Source organism: Sinocyclocheilus rhinocerous, unplaced genomic scaffold (assembly GCF_001515625.1).
Source record: "Sinocyclocheilus rhinocerous isolate Xijiao unplaced genomic scaffold, SAMN03320098_v1.1 scaffold148, whole genome shotgun sequence".
In the NCBI taxonomy this organism is placed as follows: domain Eukaryota; kingdom Metazoa; phylum Chordata; class Actinopteri; order Cypriniformes; family Cyprinidae; genus Sinocyclocheilus; species Sinocyclocheilus rhinocerous.
Genome location: NW_015653472.1, coordinates 585,906 through 608,690, shown reverse-complemented (window position 1 = coordinate 608,690; position 22,785 = coordinate 585,906). Strand labels below are relative to the sequence as shown.

General features: G+C 42.1%; 1 protein-coding gene across 4 annotated transcripts in view; it reads right to left on the bottom strand.

The window, feature by feature from the left end:
- Positions 1–22,785, bottom strand: part of LOC107716107 (sterile alpha motif domain-containing protein 11-like) — a 61,779-nt gene that overhangs the window by 3,053 nt on the left and 35,941 nt on the right. For 2 of the 4 annotated variants that reach the window (XM_016522433.1, XM_016522436.1), the window contains 8 exons: positions 19,017–19,109; positions 14,483–14,638; positions 8,587–8,731; positions 3,742–3,857; positions 3,003–3,081; positions 2,072–2,787; positions 792–916; positions 244–354 (listed from right to left, as the gene is read on the bottom strand). In XM_016522433.1, coding sequence (XP_016377919.1) covers positions 244–354; positions 792–916; positions 2,072–2,787; positions 3,003–3,081; positions 3,742–3,857; positions 8,587–8,731; positions 14,483–14,638; positions 19,017–19,109 — 1,541 coding nt within the window. Of the gene's footprint in view, positions 1–243; positions 355–791; positions 917–2,071; positions 2,788–3,002; positions 3,082–3,741; positions 3,858–8,586; positions 8,732–14,482; positions 14,639–19,016; positions 19,110–22,785 lie in introns of those variants that run through there. The other 2 variants (XM_016522434.1, XM_016522435.1) reach the window with 2 other exon arrangements.

The window sequence follows — 22,785 nt, the reverse complement described above, 5'->3', positions numbered from 1 at the left end:
GGACAGTGAGGACAGTTGCCCACACTTTCTCTATGGTATATTTGCCCACTATTATTGCAACTTCTTGTCCTCGGTACAGTCATTCTCCTGGAGTGCTATTGTCCTGTAGAGTTTAGCTATGCCCTATTTACAGCTATTTAAACCCACCTGAATCAGCTACTCAATTTCTAGTAAGGTCTGCATGAAACTCTACAGGACAAGGGCCCTACAGGAGCAGGATTTGACAGCAGGTCTTTTCTTTACCTGAGAGCGGATCTTGAGGGCAGGCCCTAGTTTCAATCCCATGTTGTTGAGCAAGTGGTCTTCCGTCAGCAGTGGCAGAGTCTCGCCGTCAATGGCCTGCTCTCTGAAGACCTGAAATAGATAACTTGGCTTCAGATGATGTTGATGAACATTCACCAATTCACTCCACATGCACACAATTCATGTGACTCTCATTCCACGGGGAGGCTCATGCACACTCAGCATTTGCAGTGAAATGAGGTGCGCTGCAGTCGACGGTGGGGTTTTGGCGATGCGTTGTGCATGCGACAGACCAACATCCAGTATGGTGAGATGTGTGAGACAGAGCTGTGAGTGAGAAAGATAAGAGCAGCGCAGAGCGGCCTTCTAACTTTTTTAAGTGCACTCTAGAAACATCTAAATCAAGCTATTCTGGTCTAATGTTCTTGTCTACAAATTGCAGCACGTGATCTTCATTCTGTGCTGTACAGTATGTCTCCAGTAGCCCCTTTTAAAGGCAGGGGGAGGAGAGGAGGCGTCCAACGCTCTGCTCCTGCTCTTGTCCTCACCTGTGTATACTCCCCACAGCCTGCTAGGCTGCTGATGAAGCTGCACACCTCCTCCACACTCCACTTGCTGATGTCCTCGGCTGCTCCCGCCTCTTCTCCGTCCACGAAAAGACCTCCCATGGTGCCTGTGGGCCCGCCGGGCCGAGAGGAAGCAGAAATCATTAGAGACAGAAGGCCCCATCCCCTTACACGCACGCTTGCGCCTACACACCGCTCTGTTATTGACCCTGCCTATTACAGAGTTTAGTAAAGGTCAGCGACAGGGCCCCTTCCTGGGGGAGGTCTCTCAGCTGGAGCAGGTAATGTGTTTCAGATGGTCGAGGTTGCTCTGCACTCATTCAAGTTAGGTGGGGACAAACACTTCAGCTACTTGCCTTTACTGGCTAAACCTTGTATGCTTCTTTGATGTTGATATCTAAAAGATATTGTTCAGGCTATTTTTTTCCATTCAACAAAAGTGGATGATGATCGTGGCTGTCAAGCGCCAAAATGTACCAGTGAAAGTACCTGTTTGTGAAAGTAACTTTGAGGAACAACCCCAACTATATGTTCCTGACTTCTTTTATGGTGCTTTATAGTATTTTTTTTGTTCTTTATAGAGCCTAACAGCTATGAATGCCATACACTTCATTTATAGGGACAAGAAAAACCTGCATGTTATGGTAAATAATTAATTTTGTCAGTAAACAATGACATAATTTTAGTTTGTGGGTGAACTGTTTTTTTAAGAAGTTTTGTTTGTGTCCATAGCTGTCTTGTTTGCTTTCTGTCTCATCCTATCAATGGTACGATGAGACTTGTATGTTGGTATACTGGTGCATTTTTGTGTGTGAGCCAAAATGTTGCATGTTCTGTATTTGCTAGAATGCCTGAGGAGGGTTAGTTCAGCCTCTCTCTGAGCTGGTCACTTCCTCATTAGGAGCCTCATTTTCATTAAAACTTGCTCTGGGCTTGCTTGCACTCTGGGCTCAATTTCTCAGTTTCTCTAACTCTCTCGCTCACTCTTTCTCGCTCACTCTTTCTGTCTCTTTGAGGACAAGGAATACTATTTGAACTCCAGATTTTACAGATTGTTAAAGTTGAGGAGCAGGCATATGGTGTCACTAGCACTAGTGCTGTGTATGTTTCTTTCAAATAAGGAGTGCATTGGGTGAGTTGCTGAACTGGAATCGGAGGAGTTTTAAATATGAAAATTGTCTCTAAATGTCTCTAAAATACAGTACCTCTTATTGGATGTGACTGGATTTTGTTATATGGATTTTAAACAGCTGTAAACTCACCAGTGTGAAAGTAAGGGCTGGTGTATGGAAAGGTGAAGGGCAGTGTTTGTCCAGGTAAGGGTGGGATTCCTGGTGGCAGGTATTTGGCCTCACTCTTGCTCAGTCCTGATGTGAAGAGGTGGTGGGTTGGGGACTCTTGGCCAGTGGAGCTACAAGGAGCACTGAGCCTTCCTGACCCCTCCCCCAGCTCTTTCACTGCTTCACTAGACTTGGTCACATCCTTGCCTTGGCACACCTCTGAACCGAGACCATGTCCGTCAACTTTGGAAAGCCTCTCAGGCCTGTCTTCCCCAACCTCTGCATCATTCTCAAAGTCTTTCATGTCTTCATCTTGTCCCTCTGTTTCTCCGTCCCGTGCACAGCCCTCCCCGAGCATCTCTTTAGTCTCAGCTGAACCCCCTTGTTGGTCCCCTCTGAGTGGTCCTCCTTTCCTCAAGCTCTTCCTGTTGCTAAGGTCTTTAGAGGAAATGCCTGCTGCTGCCCCCTGGTGGTTGAGGGAGAGTAATGGGGTGTTGGTGTGCCGCAAAACCAGCATGGCGTTGCGGCGATTGAGTTCTTCTCGGAGTGGGTGGCCCTCTGGGATTTCTTGCAGGCTGCGCAAGGCAGGGTGTTCTGCAGAGAGCCCAGGATGCAGGCCCAGCGGGTCCACCAGCAGTCGCTGCCTGTGGAGGTTCTCTAGCTCCTTCTGTCTCAACAGTTCAGCAGACATTTCCAACCTGGTGGAACAATCCACGATCAGAAAGACACGCTGCAACTCAAATAAACATTTCCTGAGAAAAGCTTGCAACCATTACATAATATGAAATTCCACACAGTATTCGTGTGCATCATCAATTAACACTTATCTTTTGCTATAGTAAAAGCAGTTGCTCAAACACCAGTTTTAATAAGAGTCTAAGACACATTTTTCTGTGCAGCTCTACAACATTACCTAGCAAGGTTCTGTTTACGAAGAATCTCCTGTTGACGGGCGAACATCTCTGCCTGAGCTGGCTGTAGGAAACCATAACCTACAATGGCAAAATAAGAAACACATTATCTATACACAATATACATCTAGTGTTCACAGATTATACACATTATTCAACATAGTGATCAATACAGTTGCTCCAAATAAATGATGCTAAACCTTTTTTTGCTTTGAGCCATTTTTGCCATTACTTTTAACCAACTGGTCTCAAGGTCATTTTTAGTGGATATACGAAGTCAGCTCTTCTCAAGTTCACACAGGTGTCCCAGTAACACAGGTATAGTTCATGACATTAACTATGGACATGTTACACTAACGTTTGACCACCAGAAAGTGTCTCAATACTTTTGCATTAATGTTGATCAATATCTATTTCTGTATAATTTCAAACCTAACAAACATCTTTTTTGAAAGATTATGGTTTAAAAAGTCCACTTGTGCTATATTCATTTAAAAAATACTGTATGACACAGTATTTGATATTTTGTTAAATAAGTATATTTTTAAGTGTGTGTAAATTATTTTTGGGGCTACTGTAAATGTGAGATGTATATATACAAATCTAAATATAAATAGATTTATCAGAGACCTTTCTTGAATGTGTATATATGGGTGGAAAACAACCCATAACACATGAAAGAAACTCCCAGGTTAAATGAGTTAATGTGAGGGTGTGTTACATCTGGCAGAGCTAGCTCACCTGGGGCTTGGCAGAGGGCAGAAGGCATGCCCAGGAACGGGGGACGCAGGTGAGGCCCCAGAGCAATGTGAGGAGCATTCTGCGGGGACAGCAATGGAGGAGGGTGCGATATGTCTCTGTGTACACAAACAAAAAACACACCATCATTAACCAACTGCTACTGTTTTACAGTCTCCATCGCACATGACTAGCACTGCAACAGTATTGGTACAGTGTTCACAACTTCTATTGCTTTTTCTTACTGGCACGGGATGTGTACCTTTAGCAACCTGCTTAAAGTCATCGTGAAACCGTGTTTACAAACCATTTTATTTTTTATTACAAAGTGAAACACAAAAATGTATGAAATGTAGATTTAGATTGCAAAGATCTTTTTTTCTTTCTTTGGAATAACGTGCACACATGAATCACTCACAATAAGACAAAGAACATATGTAAGTAAACACGGTCATGTCATGTTGACTTTAGTAAATTGTTAATTACATGCACTTTCTTGATGTGTGGTGTTATGGTAATGATACAGGGTTTTTTAACAGTTTGGTACAACTGTGGTGGTATGCAGGTTCTTTACCATAATACTGTACATCTGTACCAGACTGTTAATGATACAGATTTTCAACAGTCTGTTTTAGCTGTGTTGTGATATGCTAACAATACAGATTTCCAACAGTTCAATATGGCTATGTGGCGTTATGCTAATGATTCAAGTTTTTGAAGGAGTGTGGTTCACAGTTATGCAACATTATGGTAATGAACACGTTTCCAACAATCTGTTACTGCAACGTGGAGGTATACTAACAATACAGGTTTCCAAAGTCTAATACAATATGGCTGTGTGGTGTAATAGTAATGTTGCATTTTCTTCCATCAGTTATTTTTATCACTCCCTCCAGTGCATGCGAGCCACCGTAGCCCCTCATCAGTCCTGTCATGCTGCGGATAGCGGCACTGTTTGTATCCGCTCTTGCTCCCTCCCTCTTGCTCTGCGGCCCTGCCACTCTGGTAATGAGGCCTGAATGCACAATAAGAGCATGTCATACTCCGACAGCTGGGGCGGCCCCCCAGCCTCGCCCGGGCTACAGGCTGAAGCACCCACTAATTAACAGTTCTTCCTCTTCCACCCCAACACACACATACATACATCCCCCTCCTCTTCCTGTCTCTCTCTGCCGTATTCAGCCAATAAAAAGGTGGCGTGTCGCGTAGCCTCAATTATATTTTTCTCCTTTTGTAGAGGACGGAGAACACAGGCTGTTCGTACACAATACAGCGGCCGCCTTTATTGAGCCCCGGCGGGGGAGAAGGAAAATGAGAGAAAAGGAAGGAGGGGAAAAATATGAAGACGTGTACTATGACTGCTAGTGGTGAGGTGTTGAAATCCAGGCAGATCCTGCAGTGTCTTTTTAAAGCTTCTGACTGCTCCTCTGCCAATGCAATCCCCTCCATTTACAACAACTCCTCACCAAGCCCCCAAAAACACACGCTCACACATGCATAAATATAAATGAAACCCAATGTGCCTAAAGCAAGTGAAAGAACAGCGCGGTTGCTTTGTACTTGTGACTGAGCAACGCTTGCTCCAGGGGGAGAAAGACAGAGCAACGCAGCACAACACAAACATAAACATCCAAACAGAAGAGACGGGGAAAAAAACATCTGAAATGAGGAGAGAAGCCACATTTTGCTGTGCTCTACTTAGGTTTTACGTCATTTCATAGCTAAATAACCCTTGTGTGTCTTCCTAGAGCAAAAACAAAAGAAATCTAAAAAACAGAGGGAGACATGGAAAAGGTGTGTGTTTGTGTGGACGGAGGGGTGGAGGAAGGTGTGGAGAGACACAAAGGGGGGTAATCATCGATCGATTGGGCGGCTGTTGAAATGTTAATGCTAATCGTATAACCGCTTTCCGCCGGTGTCTCGCACTTTTGTGGCAGCTCCAATTAATCTGGAAGAAGGCAACGCGTGACCTTGGGGCCGGGAGTCGGGCCGGCAGCCCAGCCATGCTTATGTAATTACACTGTGAAGTGTGTAATCACCTGGCCTAATCCCTCAGGCCTCACAATTAGCCCGGGCGGCGCTGGCCAGGCCTGCCAAACTCTGCGCGGCCCACAGATGAATAACGGTCAATTAAAGCTGCATGACTGGGGCCGCGAGGCGTCCGCTCGATAGTAATTAGCTGTAATCATGGGGAGACGTGCCCGGCAGACGTGCTTCTCCTTTTATAGGAAGCAATTTTGGAATGAGGCAAGCATTAACCGTTTCACTCTGGGTCTTTGGCTTACAGAAAAAGAAAAATGGGGTAGAGAGCAAGGAAAAAACAGAAAGATATGGTGGATAGCAGGGACTATGATTAAGCTTTAATGTGTATTCGCACATATAATACTCAAAATGTAAATTAAAAGCTGCAGTGTGTGACTAGTGGCACCAGGTGAAGTTACGAAAATGTTTCCAAACAGGTTTTTTAAACTGCTTTTTGGTTAACATTTCTCTGCTCAATAAAGAGATTTACCCCCAAATTTGAATGCTCTCACTGATAGAATTGACATGACATTGATATTTTAAAAAATGTCTCTGTGTTAGTACCCCATTTACTTTCACTGTATGAACAAAACAACTGAAACATTCTTCAGAATATCTTCTTTTGTGTTTCACAGATTTAAAAAAAATCATAGATTTGAAACGCATGAAGTAAATGACGACTATTTTCAATTTTAGGTGAACTAATCCTTTAAGTAAAGATAGAGGGAAGTATTTTAAATTTAAAAGAAATTGCACAAGGCAGCTTTAAAAATGTGTTACATTTATTTCCAGCACACAGACTGCTTCTCAGTTTACCAGCTTAATTACCTCTACATCTTTTGAGAACTGCCTCCGTTCCTCCACCCTGCCCCGTCTCTCCTTTTCTCTATCTGTCGATCTCTCTCTAGCTCTCTCGCAACCTAGCTGGCAGTAGGGCAAGTAGACGCCACTTGTGTTCGCTCATGTGTGACGACCTGTCAGAGTGGCAGCGGCGTCGCTCCCTGCCTGAAAGCAATGGCTGTGTGGAGTGTTGTGCATATGTGTGTGTGTATATGTGTGTGTGTATTTGTGTGTGTGTGTGTAAAGGCGGAGGCAGAGCACCAAACTGGTCAGAAGAGAAAAAGAGAGAGAAAAGTAGAGCGGAGCTGACAGGATGGCCCTTAATGAGAGGAGCCGGGGGATTAGCCGCTTGCCGCACCGTGCCCGCCTCGCCTTGACTTGAGGCGGGAACACATTTGCACAGGAAGCACATTAAAATGCATAAGGCTCTTGCTCACCCACCGCCCCCCACCCCAGACCACTGTCTGTTGCTTGTGCTGCCCCACATGCCAAACACATTAGGATTTGCCTTGCAGATTCCCTAAATGCAATCTGCCATTTAAACCCAGACAAATGGCTGGCCGTGGCTGCAGGACTATTGATCTTGGTAATGATTTGTTTTTAACAATAGCCACTAATGGGCATCAGATAATCAATTATGGAGTTGATAGAAAGGTGAGCTTGAGGAATGGCTTCCGGCTTACCGTTTTAGCCTGGTGGCCTCTCTGTCGATGCTTTAGAGGGTTTGCAATGCCACACAGTCTGTGATAAAAGCTTATAGCCCACCCAAACATCCAGGTCATATATACATATACATTGAGCTGGCGGAGCTGCGGCGGCTGGCTGGTCAAAGCTGCACGCTGAGCTCCTGACATGATGCTGTGCTGGGCCAGGAACCGAATAGAGTTCCCCCACCCACGCTGGGCGACCCCTCCCAATTCACTTCCTCCCTACCGCCTCGCCGGCCCATTATCGATCCTCCAGCTTCCCGCGCCACATAAATAATCGACAAGCAATTACCTGCCTACTCCCGCTGCCCGGGCTTTGTTTGGAGGCGGAGGGGAGTGCCGCAAGCACAGTGGCCTTGCTGAGATGAGGAGAGAGGGAGAAGGAGAGAGATTCGGGGGGAGAAAACTTGCAGGGAGGGAGAACGGCATGTGTTGTCCTAGCGACCCGTTTGGTCCTAAGCCCTATAAATGCCTCCCGACAAGATCAAATCGAACAGGGTTGCGAGGAGGTCATACGCAGAGATCACACCCGCTGGCGTATCCCATTAAGTGGATTTTCTATTCTTTCCGTGGCCTTAACGCCAACTTCCATTTTCCCCTCCCTTTTCACTCTTCCGTTACTTTGGTGCATAATTCAGTTTTTCCCTCTTTTCTCTTCGGCAGGCAGTCACCCACTCCAACGTGCATGCAGTATTCAGTAGAGTCGGATGTTGGCTTCATTATTAATGTAAAATATTCATGTTATTTTAAAGCTTAGCATTTTTTCCTGTATCCGTGGTCTTAAAGTGTGCCTCAGAGGTTTCCATTCAGCAGAAGGGCATTTATCAGCCAAACACATGCACACACACACGCACTTACATCTCATCCACTTTTACACTACAATCTAGAGTCAAGAAAGGTTTCAGCCACTGTCCAAGTGATCTCTTAAGTTTTCCTTAAACGAGCTGACAGCGTAACAAGTAACAAGGGATAGAATATTTTGTCGGACTAGGTAAAGCCATCTACTGTGAAATCTCGTTGGCCCAAAATCTTTCGCCACATAATTTTACAGTAAACATCAAATATATTCTTTTTAGTTGTGATAGTGTTAGATGCTAGTCACTAAAACATGTTGTCATGTCTGGTTAGGACACCATGTTGGGCTGTAATATGTAAGAGCAAAAGGAGGAGAGACTAATGTGACAGACTGAACAAACATTTAGTTTACAATCTGACATTTTAGTTCAAAAGCATGCAAAAGAGAGATTCCAGAGAATATGATGTTGTGCGTGTGCATTACCGCTCAGGGAAGTGTGCGTCTCTGTGTTGAGGAAGGCCCTGCTTACGCCGCTGGCTGGAGGAGCTGCCTGCAGTGGGGATGTGGGCTTCCATTCCTCCCGAGTTTCTAATGGCAGCCATGGCTTCCTGACGCACACGCAGCAGCTCTGTGAATGGAAGGAACAGACCAGTTAAATTGAGAATCTCATCCGGTCTGTGTTGTCAGCGCCAAATCTGTCAGTCTAGCTCTGAACCAACACTGAAAGATTCAGTCCAAGAGTCCCAGAGCAGGATATGTTAACCGGCACACAGGCAAGACTTCATACTCCACCTCAAATATGAATCTTATGATCTGTTTAAGAAAAACCAAGGTCATCTATTTCAGAGTTACTTCTCCACAGTTCATCATGAACCTCCCAATTAAGCACTGAGCAATTATGGGACATATATGAGTGTAAATGCAGGTGAAACATATTGTTTATTGACAAATATAAGATATTTCATTAAAATAAACTCAATTTGAGGTATCATTCATGTTCGTAGCATAAAACAGTGCAAGACGTGCTTGAATGTAAAAGGCAATAAAATAAAGCTAGTAAATATATGAATACTATATATGACTATAAATGAATAATTATGACTTAAGTTTTTTGAGATAACATGACTGAAATGTAAGTGAGCCGCTGGTCTCCCTCTTAAATCTATGATGTTAGACCAGCCCAGACCATCTCCCAACATTGTCAAACTAACAGGGTCACAACAGGAAGCGTACACTCTCTAATGAAAGGGTGTTAAATAGAAAATCCATCCTGCATGCCTCCCTCTCTTCCTCTCCCTCAGTCTCATTTCTCGCTCCCTCTCTCCTCTGGCCCTTTTTTAATTAGACGGTTCCCTCGGGACCTGGCGGCCATTTCCGAGGCTGGCGTGTGGGCCTGAGTGATCGGGTCGGAGGCACCGCGTCAGATATTAATGTGCACAGGCCCGCTGTATTGATCTGTTTATTGCACTGCCCCGCGGGGGCCCGGACTGACAGCGGACAAACCTCTAACAGCCCGTGAGAGGGAATGAAAAAAAAGGAAGAAGGAAAAGCACCATGGAAAAGCAGCAACACTTGTCATTTGGTCACGCTCATTCCAGATGACCAAAAAAATTTGTAGTCTGTCCACACACATTATAACCTGCTGGAAAAATGTGGCTGAAGCTTGTAGATGGCTGCCTGCATCCAAAACTGCATACTTCGTTACTATATAGCAGGCGAAAAAAAGTATGTCCAAATTCACAGCATTCATTAAACAATAAGCAAAAATCACTGAATTACCTACTATTTACTGCGAGATTCTGAAGTGTGCATCCAATAGACACTTTACTATCCCATGAAGCCACAAGAGAGGATTTGTGAATGGCAGTGACACTGGTAGGTCATATGACAATGACAACATACTGCACACATTCATACTAAACAGAACATACTTTTTTAATAGTCGCAAAGTAACTACTTATTTAAAAGAAGTATAGAGCATAGAGCATGCGATTTCAGACACAGCCAATGTGTTTTGGAAAATGGTAGCTGGTTTCTAGCACATCATTGATACTCCTAGACCATCTCGGACAGGCAACAAACCTAATATCCAGCTGCTGCTGCCATCATGTTCCAAAACACACCTATCGGCTTCCCAGCAGGGTAAAACAGCCCCAAAATCAAAGCTGCTCTGAAGCCCTTTCCTCGGTTGCCCAGAGATGAATTATTCCCTTTAACCTGCAACAAAGTTAGCACAGGGTCACCTGGGGCTGCATGTACAAGCACACCACTCATCCAAACAGTGACATCCTGACACCCATGCTACCATCTCCCACCCACATCTCACACCCCGAATTTGCATCGTCTGAGTCAGTGTTGCTGTGGAATCTTTAACAAGGGAGATCTGGTTTCCTCTGCACCACGTACACGCAGAGCTCCCGTGGTAAAGCATTGGCAGGCCTTTGAGAGCTTCTGCATGGCACAACAGGTCCACGTGTGCCAGGAGCAGCTGACAGACACAGTACTCATCGGGAATTCTTTCAGGGGGATGACAGATCCAAAAGCAACTGAGAGCAGCCCATGCCTTTTTCTCTTTTTCAAATTCACTCCCATTCATGCACCTAGTTTTTTGAGGGGGCACCAGTGACAGTTCTGACTCACTTACATGAGCGTAGGATGTGTCAGTCTAGTGAAATTCATTCTGTTTAGGTTCAAATCCTAAAACTATTTCACTAGAATATTTTCACTAGGCATGGTTTATAACAACAACAATAATATTTTTTTTAAATAATATTGTAATAATTTTTACACAACAACAACACTATTATTAGTAGTAGTAGTAGTAGTATATTTTTAGTCTGTAAGATTTTTTTTATGTAAAGGCATTAACATTAACAAAGCAGAATTTATTTAATATAAATAATAATCATAATAAAGTAATATTCTGAAAAATTATTGCAATTTAAAATAACTTTTCCATTTTTCTGTTCTGTTTTAATATATTTTAAAATGCTATCTATTCCTGTGATGCAGAGCTGAATTTTCAGCAGCCATTACTCCAGTATTCAGTGCTCAATTTGACGCTCACAAAACATGTCTTATTATTATCAATGTTGAAAACAGTTGTGCTGCTTAATATTTTTGTGGAAACTGATACATTTTGTTTGAGGATTATTTGATGAATAGAAAGTTCAAAAGAACAGCAGTTATTTGAAACAAATCTTTTGTAATAGCATAAATGTCTTTACAAACATAAAAAATTGTAATACAAAAATTAAAATTTTTGATCAATTTAATGTGTCCGAGGTGGATAAAAGTATACTTTTTTTTTTTTTTTCAAAAACAAACTTACCCCAACTCTTAAATGGTAGTGTATGTGTATAAAAATGGTATACTATAAATATTAAAAGAAAGATAGATATCATCAAGCTTAACTATCAAAGATATATTTTACATTCAATATCCAGCCCAGAATGCAAAGGGACAATGGCCCAACCAATCTGAATGGCCACTACGTTTGAGTACCTATAGCAACCTCATCATAGCAAAAGCTAAAGGTGCACAACACCTTATACACCGACCACCCCACCCCCTCCCCTCCCCCCTACAAACGCACACACTCACACAAACCTATCCGTGTTTCCATCACGGCCTTTCAATTCAGGGCCTCCACTTCAAACACATGAAAGGATGCTCTGAGGGGATCCAGGTGAGAAAGAACGATGGAGGAAAGAAAGAGAATATAAAAGCAGGGCTGTGCATGGAGAGTTCTGGGGGAGTGTGTGTGTGTCTGGGGGGGAATGGTCAGAAGGGCCTGGCCCCACTCTCTGCCTATGTCAAGGGGTCTTTGGAGCCTCTACTGTATAGAACCCAATACTGCATCAACACTTCCCGACACACTTCAGAGCCACACACGAGGGGGTGGGGTGAGTGGTGGGGTATAAAAACGGAGCCATAAGGAAGGTGCAGGGATATGAAGAAAGGAAAGGAGCCAGATAGAAAGAATGCATCTCAAAGGAGAGAGAAGGGAGATGGAGGCACGTGGAGGTAAAGAAGAGAGGAGAAAACACACAGAAACACAGCTGAGGCTGACGCTTCCCTGAGCCAGAGAGGTTTCTCTGAAAACTCACTCCCGAAAAGCAGCTATGTGTGAGCTATAGCGCTAGAAACAACAAAAAACAAAAACAAACAAGAACATCAATTAAAAGCGACTTAAGGACAAAGGGGGAAAAGCGAGTAAAAAATGATAGTGGGAAGTGAATGTTTGGGACAGACAGCCAGTCAGAACCAGCAAATTTGTCACAACAAGTGCAAATCTAAACATTAGAAAAGTGTTGAATAAAAATAAAGTGAAACATACAAAAGCTTAAAATTATGTAAAAATGAGAAAAAGTCATCATGTATTTAGCCTTGCATCATTCCAAACTTGTATTACTTTGGAATAAGAAAGGAGAATTTTGAAGAAATTTACTGCAATAAATGGGGAGTGATTGCAGTCACAAAAATTGGTTATTCTGGCATCAAAAAGGATGCAAATGCAAAAGCATCATAATAGTGGTACATACAACTTGTGCAATATATTCTAATATTTTTTGAAGTCATGCAATAGATCTGTATATGAAATACACTGAAATTTAAGTTATTATTTACTGATAATCTTCCTATCCAGTGAGCTGTAACAGCCAGGACCAGATTAAGTCAATTAGTGAAAGCCAAGAACCGACTCAGTACAATTTGTGAACTGAATTAGCTGATTCATTAAAAGGACTACTGTTATGGTACTGATATGCTTTTGAATCCTCTTTGAAGCTTTGAAAAAGATTATTTGTTCACCAACCGGACATTGTTGTCAAAATTTTCTTTGATCAACAACTTACATTTCTGGCTTTCAGTACTTAAATGATACTTGTAAGGTGCTTTCTGAAGCTTGAAAACCTCAATCTCTGTTGCATTGTAAATGCATGAAAAAGAATGACCAGTACAATGTCTAATTTTGTGTCATACAGAGAACGACACAAGGATGACTAAACGATGACATTTTTGGGTAAACTAATATCTTAAAAAACTGAAGAAACATCATAGATGTATACAGTAGACCACTGGGTGAAAAGGTGAAAATAGGTATCTCACTCATCAAAGTCCTGGCAGCCAGGCATGTTGGCAGCGGTTGACTGGCACGGCCTTATCGTAGGCTTATGAGCTCAGCGTGCAGGGGCAAGCCAGCACGCTCACATTCCTCAGGGGAGGAACAGCACCTTGGCCTGGTGAGTCTGTTTTCAGTGGCAACCATTATGAAACCATACACCTGACATTTTTCCAGAAATCTAGGGGAGGAACCGACAGTGACCCTGCAAATCAGGCGGCTGCTTTCCCTCGCTGGATTTCCCACAGACGGGCAAACGCCCTGCCTTTTCTTCTCGGATTCAGATTCCTTTCCACAAATAACCACACCTTTTTTTAGGTGGTTGTGGTGGATGTGAGGTGTAGAGTTGGAGAGTGGAAGGAAGTTGAGCTGGGAAAGTGAAAGCGAGGAATGTGTATGATAAGTGAAGATTTGACAGAATCAGGAAGAGATTTGTCTGTGAATTCATCCACAGCGTGCCTTGGTGTGATGGTAGAAAAATAGAGAAACTATTAGGTGGAGGTGACAGGAGAGCGCAGCACCACTGTCATGAAAGCCCAGACGCGAACAGCACATACAGTGGCACTAATTTCTTACAGATGTACGAGAGGGGCAATTAAACCCTTTATAGCATTTCCCCCCTTTGGATTTGCAAGCAGTAATTAAGAATCATTACTGATCAAATAAAATTTAAAGTCGTACGCTCTCAGATTTAGCTAGAATGTGAGATTGATTAAATTTATGCTACCGAAAAAAAAGGCCATAAAAGCTGGATGCAATTAACGGTTTCTGAGAGAAAAACGTCAACAAGGCTCTAGAGCGCTGTTAAGATGTATCCAAACAAATAAAACAAAATGATGCTCACTAAATTTTGTTTTACAAATCTTACAAATCCGCATCCGTTAACCCTGGTACCTCGTCAGTGATCGTAAATTTGAAAAGGCACAAGAAAAAAAAAAGAGCAAAGGAGCCATTTTCATGGTGTTGGTAATTTAGAGGGTTGGCTTGCAGCCAATCAAAGGGCCAAATCGATCCAGTCGACCTCAGGGCCCAATGGCAGTGTTATTTACTACTGTGTGTGGCAGTAGTCACAGATCACCCACTCTGACATCCTACCATTGGGTGGGCTGAGACCGCAAATAGAATTGTCAGTAATCTCCGCAGTCGAGCTCTAGCTGTTTGTGTGGTATCCAGGAATAAGACTACATGGGTAATTTGAACAGATACAGAAACAAGCTCACACACACATACACACACACACAGGTGACACACACTCACCGTGGCTCGGGACGCCCATGTTGTTCGCCAGCTGGTACAGGCGCTGCTGCTGCTCCTCAAAAGAGCCATGCTCGTTCAGAGCTGACATCATGCGCCTGTAGTGCTCCTCAGGGGTCATGTGACTGCCCAGCTCCAGCGCAGGCGTGTGAGAGTTCTCTGCGGGATGAGAAGCAGCAAAATTCAAACAGCTGGTCCCAAAATGTGTGATCTTATGTGAGATGTTTGAGTGTTTGAGTCAAGGAGAAGCCTATGTGCGGTTCTCCTTGGTACGCTGGGCAGCAGTAACTCAAGCCAGCGCATGGGGAGAGACTCTTGGGGGAGAGACGGGGAGGAGGAAGAGTGGTGGAAGGGGGGATATTTTACCCTCCTCATTGAAACCGGAGCTTGGCCCTGGGCAAGCGAACAGAAGCAGTGCGGCCCAGTGCAGGGGATGGGGGAGTGTGTTCTGCCAAGCGCCAGATAATCTACCCGAGAGGCTTCAGATGTGTGTGTGTGTGTGTGTGTGTGTGTGAGTGTGCTCATGTGCGTGGATGATGTTTGAGGCATTGTGAATATGAACACTTGTGTTATAGTGTGTGTGAGAGAGAGATTTTAAGAATGTCTAGGTAATATATATATATATATAGAGAGAGAGAGAGAGAGAGAGAGAAACACTAGCATTAAAATGTTTGCATTAATTTGATAAAAAATACAGCAAAAACCAAAAACAGAATATTGTGAAATATTCTTTCAATTTAAAATAACTGCTGTGATGGCAAAGCTAAAGATGAGTAAAAAGTGCCACATGATCCTTCAGAAATCCTTCTTATATGCTAATTTGGTGCTCAAGAAACATTAATTATCTTTATCAATGGTGAAAACATTTGTGCTGCTTAATATTTGTATGTGTGGAAACCTATATATAATATTTTTCAGGATTTTTTTTACGAATAGAGAGCTCAAAAGAACAGCATTTATTTTACATTAACATTATAAATATCTTTGTAACGTAAATGTCAAAGCAGGGCTCGCAAAATGTCAAAATCCCTGGTAGCCCTTCGGGCAAGCACTCTTCAGGTTTTGGTAGCCAGAAATGCATTTAACTAGCCCAATAAAAAAATAAAAAAATAAAAATAACTTTTTTTAATGGAGAAAATTGGATAGGAGTCAAAACATCAATCAAAAACATTTTCAAAATACAAATAACAAGGAAGGAATTTTATTTCACTATTTACAGGGTATCTGCAGGATTTTGAAATTCAAATGTAAGGCTTTTTATGACCCTGCACAAATAAAATTCATGCCTTATGAATTGGGGTATAAGGCAATGTCTGGTAACATATTAAACCATAAAAGGACAAAACAAAAATGATAAACATTACATTTCAGCCTTTAAACCATTTTTAGGAAAAAGTCAAACGTAGGCTATAAATTATTATATTAATTTAAAACATAAATATCTTACGGTCTTAACTGTTTAGATTTTTAGAAGGCACATTAGCTTCTTATAAATCCACCGGTTCACATTTACAACTGTATGTGTTTGCTGCATAAAACACGGGTCGGTTTTCGCATTGGTGTGAACAAAAACAGCAGACAGGCTTCTTGAAAATGCAAATTCATTTTCTGCCACTAGGTGCCACTTTTGGAGTGGCAGAAATAGCGGTTTCTCACAAATGCTACATTATCAGGCATTATAGAAAAGATTAAATGAAAATGCAATCGAAACTTTTCTGAAGATAGCCGGTTCCCTTCAGAGATACATTCATATAAAAACGTTTTAACTTTGAAACGTGCAGTGCTCTTATTTACTCAATGAAATTATAGCCTTTTGAAGTTTAATATCTATCTATCTATCTATCTATCTATCTATCTCATTTCAGATTCAGTTTTGAATGACACACAACCCTGCTGCAGGAGATATGATGGTTCAGATCTGAGCTGTAAAGCTGCTTGTATTATGGTCTGTGTCGGTGAACAGTCTGTTTTAAGTCCAGCCTTTGCAGCTTTTCAGGCTGCTTTGGTCATTAAAGATAATACCTGCTGCACTGAGATCAGTACTACCCTCCAGCTGTGTGTGTGTGTGTGTTTGGGAGGTAGGACCTTAGACAACAGCAGCTGCTATGCTCTCAAACTACACACATGTGCACACAAAGGCGCACATATTGCTATGTTGTTTGGGTGTGGTGATGGATCACAGACACGCAGACACAAGACATTAGATCAGTGGCATTCCAAAGCCATGCTAATCCACAGTGGGTGACCGACACAAGCCAATTGTAATTCACAGGACTAAAACACACATAACACCCATTTATCATTCTCACTGCAGCAGCCGTGCTGATTGGCTACATGGTGACGAGTGAGCAGATAATGCCACAAAATACAACACTGTCCAAACACAAGACATCTCAGACGACTGATTATTGGGTGTGGATGTGTTGCGACACATACTGTATATACAGATGTCACATACTAGATGCAGTTACAGTATGTGAATTTCTACTGTTAGAATTTTATTTTCATTTAATTGAATAATGATCAACATTACTTTTTTGTATTTCAGAATTTGTCACTTTTTTGAGAGTTGCTTTAGATAGCATATTGAAGTTTCTATAATATATATAAGAGCATGAGTTATTTGTATGCCACACACGTGTGTGTGTGTGTGTGTGTGTGTGTGTGTGTGTGCATATGTACATACACAAAGCAACATTACTAAAACTTTAAATTATTTTATATTTGATTGTAGACAGATAAATTTCATGTCCTTGGAAACTTTAAGAAACTTTGTATTAATGTATTATTAAGGTGTATTAAAGACCTCAGCATGCAGACATTTGTAAATGTCTTGCTAAAAACCAAGAAATATGACATTTTTAACAAAATCTCAGACAAAAATGACAATATGGCTATGAAGGTTTGCACCTCATATGAAGACTGGTCACCTTAATGGTATAAGGAACAGATCCAGATCACTGCCTGCTCAACTCTTCCTGCTAGATGCTTGATTATATTTGACTTGGTGTCACTGAGTCTGCCTGAGGTTTCTACTGCCTGCCTGTTGCACTGTTTCACCTCATTAGCTCAGCTGGTTGACAATACCCAGGAGCTTCACCAATTTGCATATTAGCTAAATATTAGCTTTAAATATGTAAATAAGTATGAATTTAGTGATTTTGAGCTCACTTTTAGACAAAAATGTAAGACTTTTTTCTTGATTAGCCTACACCACAATTGTAAAAAAAAAAAAAGTGACACTACATGTACAAATGATATCCAAACATACAGAAACCTCGAAACCGTGGGCTTATCGCACAGACTCAAACACATATTCCTGAAAGGAAAAAGAAACCACAATTTTGTTTCCTACCATCAGGAGGAAGTCAAACATCACCCTTTCCTCACTGTTTCCCTCACTCATTAGCTTGTTTTTCTCTCCAATAGGCCACTGCAGAAAATATTAGATTAATCCTGATCTGTACTTCATGCATTTGAGCTTTATTTTATACCTAGTGGAGAATGTGGGTTGTCAGTATGGATGTGGAATATGCTATGCGTATGTACCACCCCAAAAAAGAGCAGAACATAGTCTTTGTCACATTAGAGATTCTTATTGACTTGAACACTAATAACTTGATTTTCAACAATAAGTATGACAACTTCAGGCCAGATTCAGTTCAAGTCATCCTGTATGACAACTTCAAGTATAACAACTTTAAGATAGTCACCTCTACTAGATCTAGATCACCACTGCTTTGACACTGTGACCACAGGATGCTCTTTTAGCAGCTCTAGGTGAAGGTGAGTGTGTTTGTTTAACGACCGTGTGTCCAGAGTCTCAGTGATCCAGCACACATTCATGCATAACAGCGAATCCAGCTTTAGCAGCACTCTCACTTTATTGATTTTCAACTCCTACAACAACCCCTATACACCAAAAACTGAACATCGGCACCCGAGCGTGGAGCTGTGTTAGTGAGAATGAATCGTCTAGATTTTGCTATAAATATCTGAATGAAATTTCAGATTCAAAATAATCTGAGATTTTCAATAATTCTAATTTAGGAAATAAACAGAAGATTTAGAATTTAGAGAAAATTTAAACAAAGAAACATTAACATTAATATGGAATATTGTGCATTATTTCTAAGTCACTATTCAATTTTTTTCACTATTTAAAAGTAAATTAGTGACACTGATCATGTGACACTTTGTAACATTTCAATTTACAATTAAGTTTTCACTCAACTTTTCACATCTGAACCATCTGCATAAATGTATACATGAATTAGCAATGTTGTACTCTCTGCAGAAAGTGTGTGAAAAGGTTAACAGGAGGGGGGAGGTGATGCCTGTCTTCCACTAAGCGTTGTTCTCTCCTCCCTCCTCTTACTATCTGTCCACCCCTTCCCTCCACTCTCGCTCAATCTCGCTCCATCTATTCCCACCTACTGCATCTTACGCGCTAAGGTTAAACAGCTCTGACTGAAGCGCATTATCGTCTTCAGCACACATATGCACATGCACACACTTGCACGAAAGGGGCCCTTACCTTTAGGTGACACGCTGCGGGACTTCTTGCTGTCAGATGGGCACTCGCTGCTGCTGTTGGGGGAGTAGGCTCTCCTCTTGCCTAGAATGTCATCTGTTGGGAAAAAAACGAGAGAGAAATAGGTTAGGGAGGATCAGATGCGGTCATACGGCCCCTAAACCCCTCGGCATGCAGCCTGCCGCCTGGCTATGTACCTGCATACATGATGGAGCTGTGAGTGCACCTAAAGACATGAAGAGATGAGAGGGCCCTGCGCCAGTGTAAATGACAGATCTGGTTCTTACTCAGCCATGTGCAGAAACGAGAGATTCTTTTGCCCGCTCTCTCTCTCTCTCTCTCTCTCTGTTTCTCCTATCTCAAACAAACACGCTCCCTCTCTTTTGCACTCACCCTCACTCTACCATCGTTTCTTGTCTTGACTATCTATGTATCTCTCTATCTGTGCATACAAACGCTCCTGGTCTTCACACCAGCCTAATACGGAGTAAAATCTCCAGAAATGACAAGACAAGCGAGAAAAAATGGGGGAAAAAATAAGCGGTCTTGCCGATGTCTTCTATCAAACTCCTGTTGTCGCACTATTACGCCTTTTTGCTTTTTTTACTCACTCTCACTCTCTATTTTCAGTGAATACAGAGCTCACACCTTTTGCTAATCTCTTCCTTCCTTTCTTTCACTCTTCTTCTCCCTCCCCCTTTTCTTTTTATCTCTCTCTCTCTCTCTCTCTAGAAGAGTGGAGGCTGTCTGCACTAGCCAAATGCAGCGCTCTAGTGAGCCGCTGGTGTCTAGTGTACGATTACAGCACCCTCCTCCCCCCAAACACATCTCAAATCAATATCCTGCTAATCACGCTGGGAGGGGTGCTGCTGAGAGCATGGTGGTGCATGCATGCAGGAAGGAAGAGACCGTTTGTCATTGCACTCTCCTCTCCCTCTCTCTCTCTCCCCTCATGCACCACATGAAGAAAAAAAAGTCAAAGCCACAGAGTTATGCTCTTCCTTTTGTCTTTTGTTGCTGTCTGATTCAGCTGTCTGATTTTGTTGTTATCTAAATACATGTTGCTTGCATTTTAACTTTTATTGTATTTATTGTGTTTTATTGTCTATGGATATCATAAAAAGTTATTTTTAAAACATTTATGGTGCCCTGAGGGTGCATCATTTTAAAGACCTCATAACATCGTTCAACAAGCACAGAGATCTTTCTTATGTTGACATATTTCCTATTGAAGGAAATTTGGGTGCAAAATAAGGACATATTGTTCTATTTCTTTCCAGTTGGTTGCAGGTGGTATAGAGTCCAACAGCTGGGTTACAGAAGTAAAAATCCCATTCATTTACACTATAGGGGAATAACGATAATTTATAAACTTATAAAGGCAGATCTTTATAAGTCTTTGCCTTTTTGTCCGATTTTCAAAGTTTGTAATATTGTGATTCACCTAGTAGCTGGTTGGTTTGGTTCATGGCTTATCAACGAAGACTTTTTAAAAATCCCAATGGGAAAAATTAATGAGGAAAATTCTTGTAGTGCAGGATATGATGTCATCAAAACATTTTCTGGAAGAGAAAGATTGGACATTTTAAATTTGTAAATCTTTTGTCTAAGTTAATGAGTGCACTTGCATATAGATTAGCCTCACAGCTAACACATATGAACTAGAAAGTCGCAAAACTCTCATTTTGATTTCACAAGGTCTTTAAAGGAAGCCATTATTCCACATGACCCTTATGTGTAAGCCATGAATAAAGCTCTACACATCAAAGAAGAGTGAAGGGGAAGATTCTTGCATGGCACAAAACCGAGAGAGGCTGCACCTCTATATATGTCCGACACAAAAGTACAAACTACTCTCTCACACCCCTGCCTCTCGACACCAAGCGTACTGCTCGTCCCTCTCTCAGATAAGAGTGCTGGAAAGAGACAGAGAGAGAAAGAAAAGCAAGCCTGCGCTTGAAAGGGCTTTTGGAGTGGCAGAGCTCAGTCTGGGACTCTTTGTGGGGAGCGAGCTTTCTAATGATGCTGTTTGATGTATTCTCATCAGGGGGGAAGGCTGTCTATCCCACTCCAAAGAGAAAAAGGGGCCTCTCTAATGGGCCCCCATCTCCTCTCCTAACCTCTGCCCAAAGACAACAACAACACTCCCTCCGTCTGTCTCTCGCTCCACTTTTTCTCCCTTCGCGTATTCAATTATTTTCCGCTCTCTATCTTCATGTGGAACTGATACGATCACTGCATAAATGTAAAACTATAGCAATAGGCTGCTCCTGTCTATGCATTAGCCAAAAAAGCTCAAAAGCCTGCAAGGGATGTGCAAAAACTTCAGACAGCTGGTAAAGTTTTAGTTTAAAAGGTGTTAAATAATATAATACGAGTTAAAGGGATAGTTCACCCAAAAATGAAAATTCTTTCATCATTTACTCACCCTCAAGTTGTTCCAATCCTGTATGACTTTCTTTCTCCTGTTGCACATGAAAGAAGATATTTTGAAAAATATGGGTAATCAAACAGTTGATGGACCTCATTTTCATTTTCGGGTGAACTATCCCTTTGAAAGGAGCATGAAGGTACCGAAGATGAAAAGGGTTGGGAAACACTTCTACATACCACAGCACCCTCTGGTTTCTGTAGCAGCTATGTTGAGCCCCTCTCTCTTTCTCCCTGTACGTCTCTGTTTAACCCTAATCTCTCAGCAGTGTCTTTCCCACAGGGCTCAGCCACCCTAGTGCTGCTATCTCCAGCCCAGCCTGTTCTCCAAGCTTACCAAAACATTTGACAGTCCAAATGAAATGAGTCAAAAAAGCCATACAATTTCACTTTGTTTTCACTGGAAATGGAAGGACAAGTTGAGAGAACAGCATTCCCACAATATAGTATGTCTCAACATATTTTCCGTTATATATTGCACATTTTGGAAAAAGTATGTTAGTATGCTTTTTCACACATAGCCTTTGGCTGCATTTGGAATAGCATATTAGCATACAACTCAAAAGGCAGAAATAGTAATATGCTAGTTTGCTATTTTCCAAATTAAACCTTAGTCTTTTCTACAAACTTCTAATTTTTGTAAAAATATGCTATACACACTTTATATACTTCTCTACCCTAAACTTAGTGCTCATTCAAAAAAGAAATGCAAAAAACAGCTTAAAAAATCCACAGCAGCAGTGAGAATAATGCACTCTCTCTGTCTCTCAGTGCGCTCAAGGGAGAGGCAGGGTTTCAGCAGTGCCTGTCTGCCTCAGGGTCAGAGATTTTAAGGCAGAAAGCCTTTAATACCAATTAAATGTTGCTTCTTAAAGCTGTGATGCTCACATTTAACACCAAACAGAGAGGCTCGGAGGTGCCTCATGCTTCAGCCATGCTACCCAAATCACGGTTGCCAGTACTGCCGCTAATTCCTTTAAACTCCAGGCTGTGCAGTGCAGAGGTGGGCCAAAACAAGAGCAAAACTTTAATAAGGGGGGGGGGGCTAGATGGATGGAGAAATAGAAAAACGACTATAGTTTTCGAAAATAGTTTTCTCCTCCTCCCTTTGCTCCTTCCTTCTCCCTGGCTACTGACAAGTTGGACAGGCTACACTCCTTAATTCCTTTTTCTTATTCCCTTAATCTGTCATCTTTATCAGGCAGGGGAAGTGGCGGGCGTCGTGGCGGAGCCCCAACCTCCAATCAATCTCCACATTACAGCTGACAGAATGGTGCTAATAACTTATTGATCCCCCTGTTTGCGGGGCTCGGCCAGAACTGAAAGGATGGCATTGATTGGC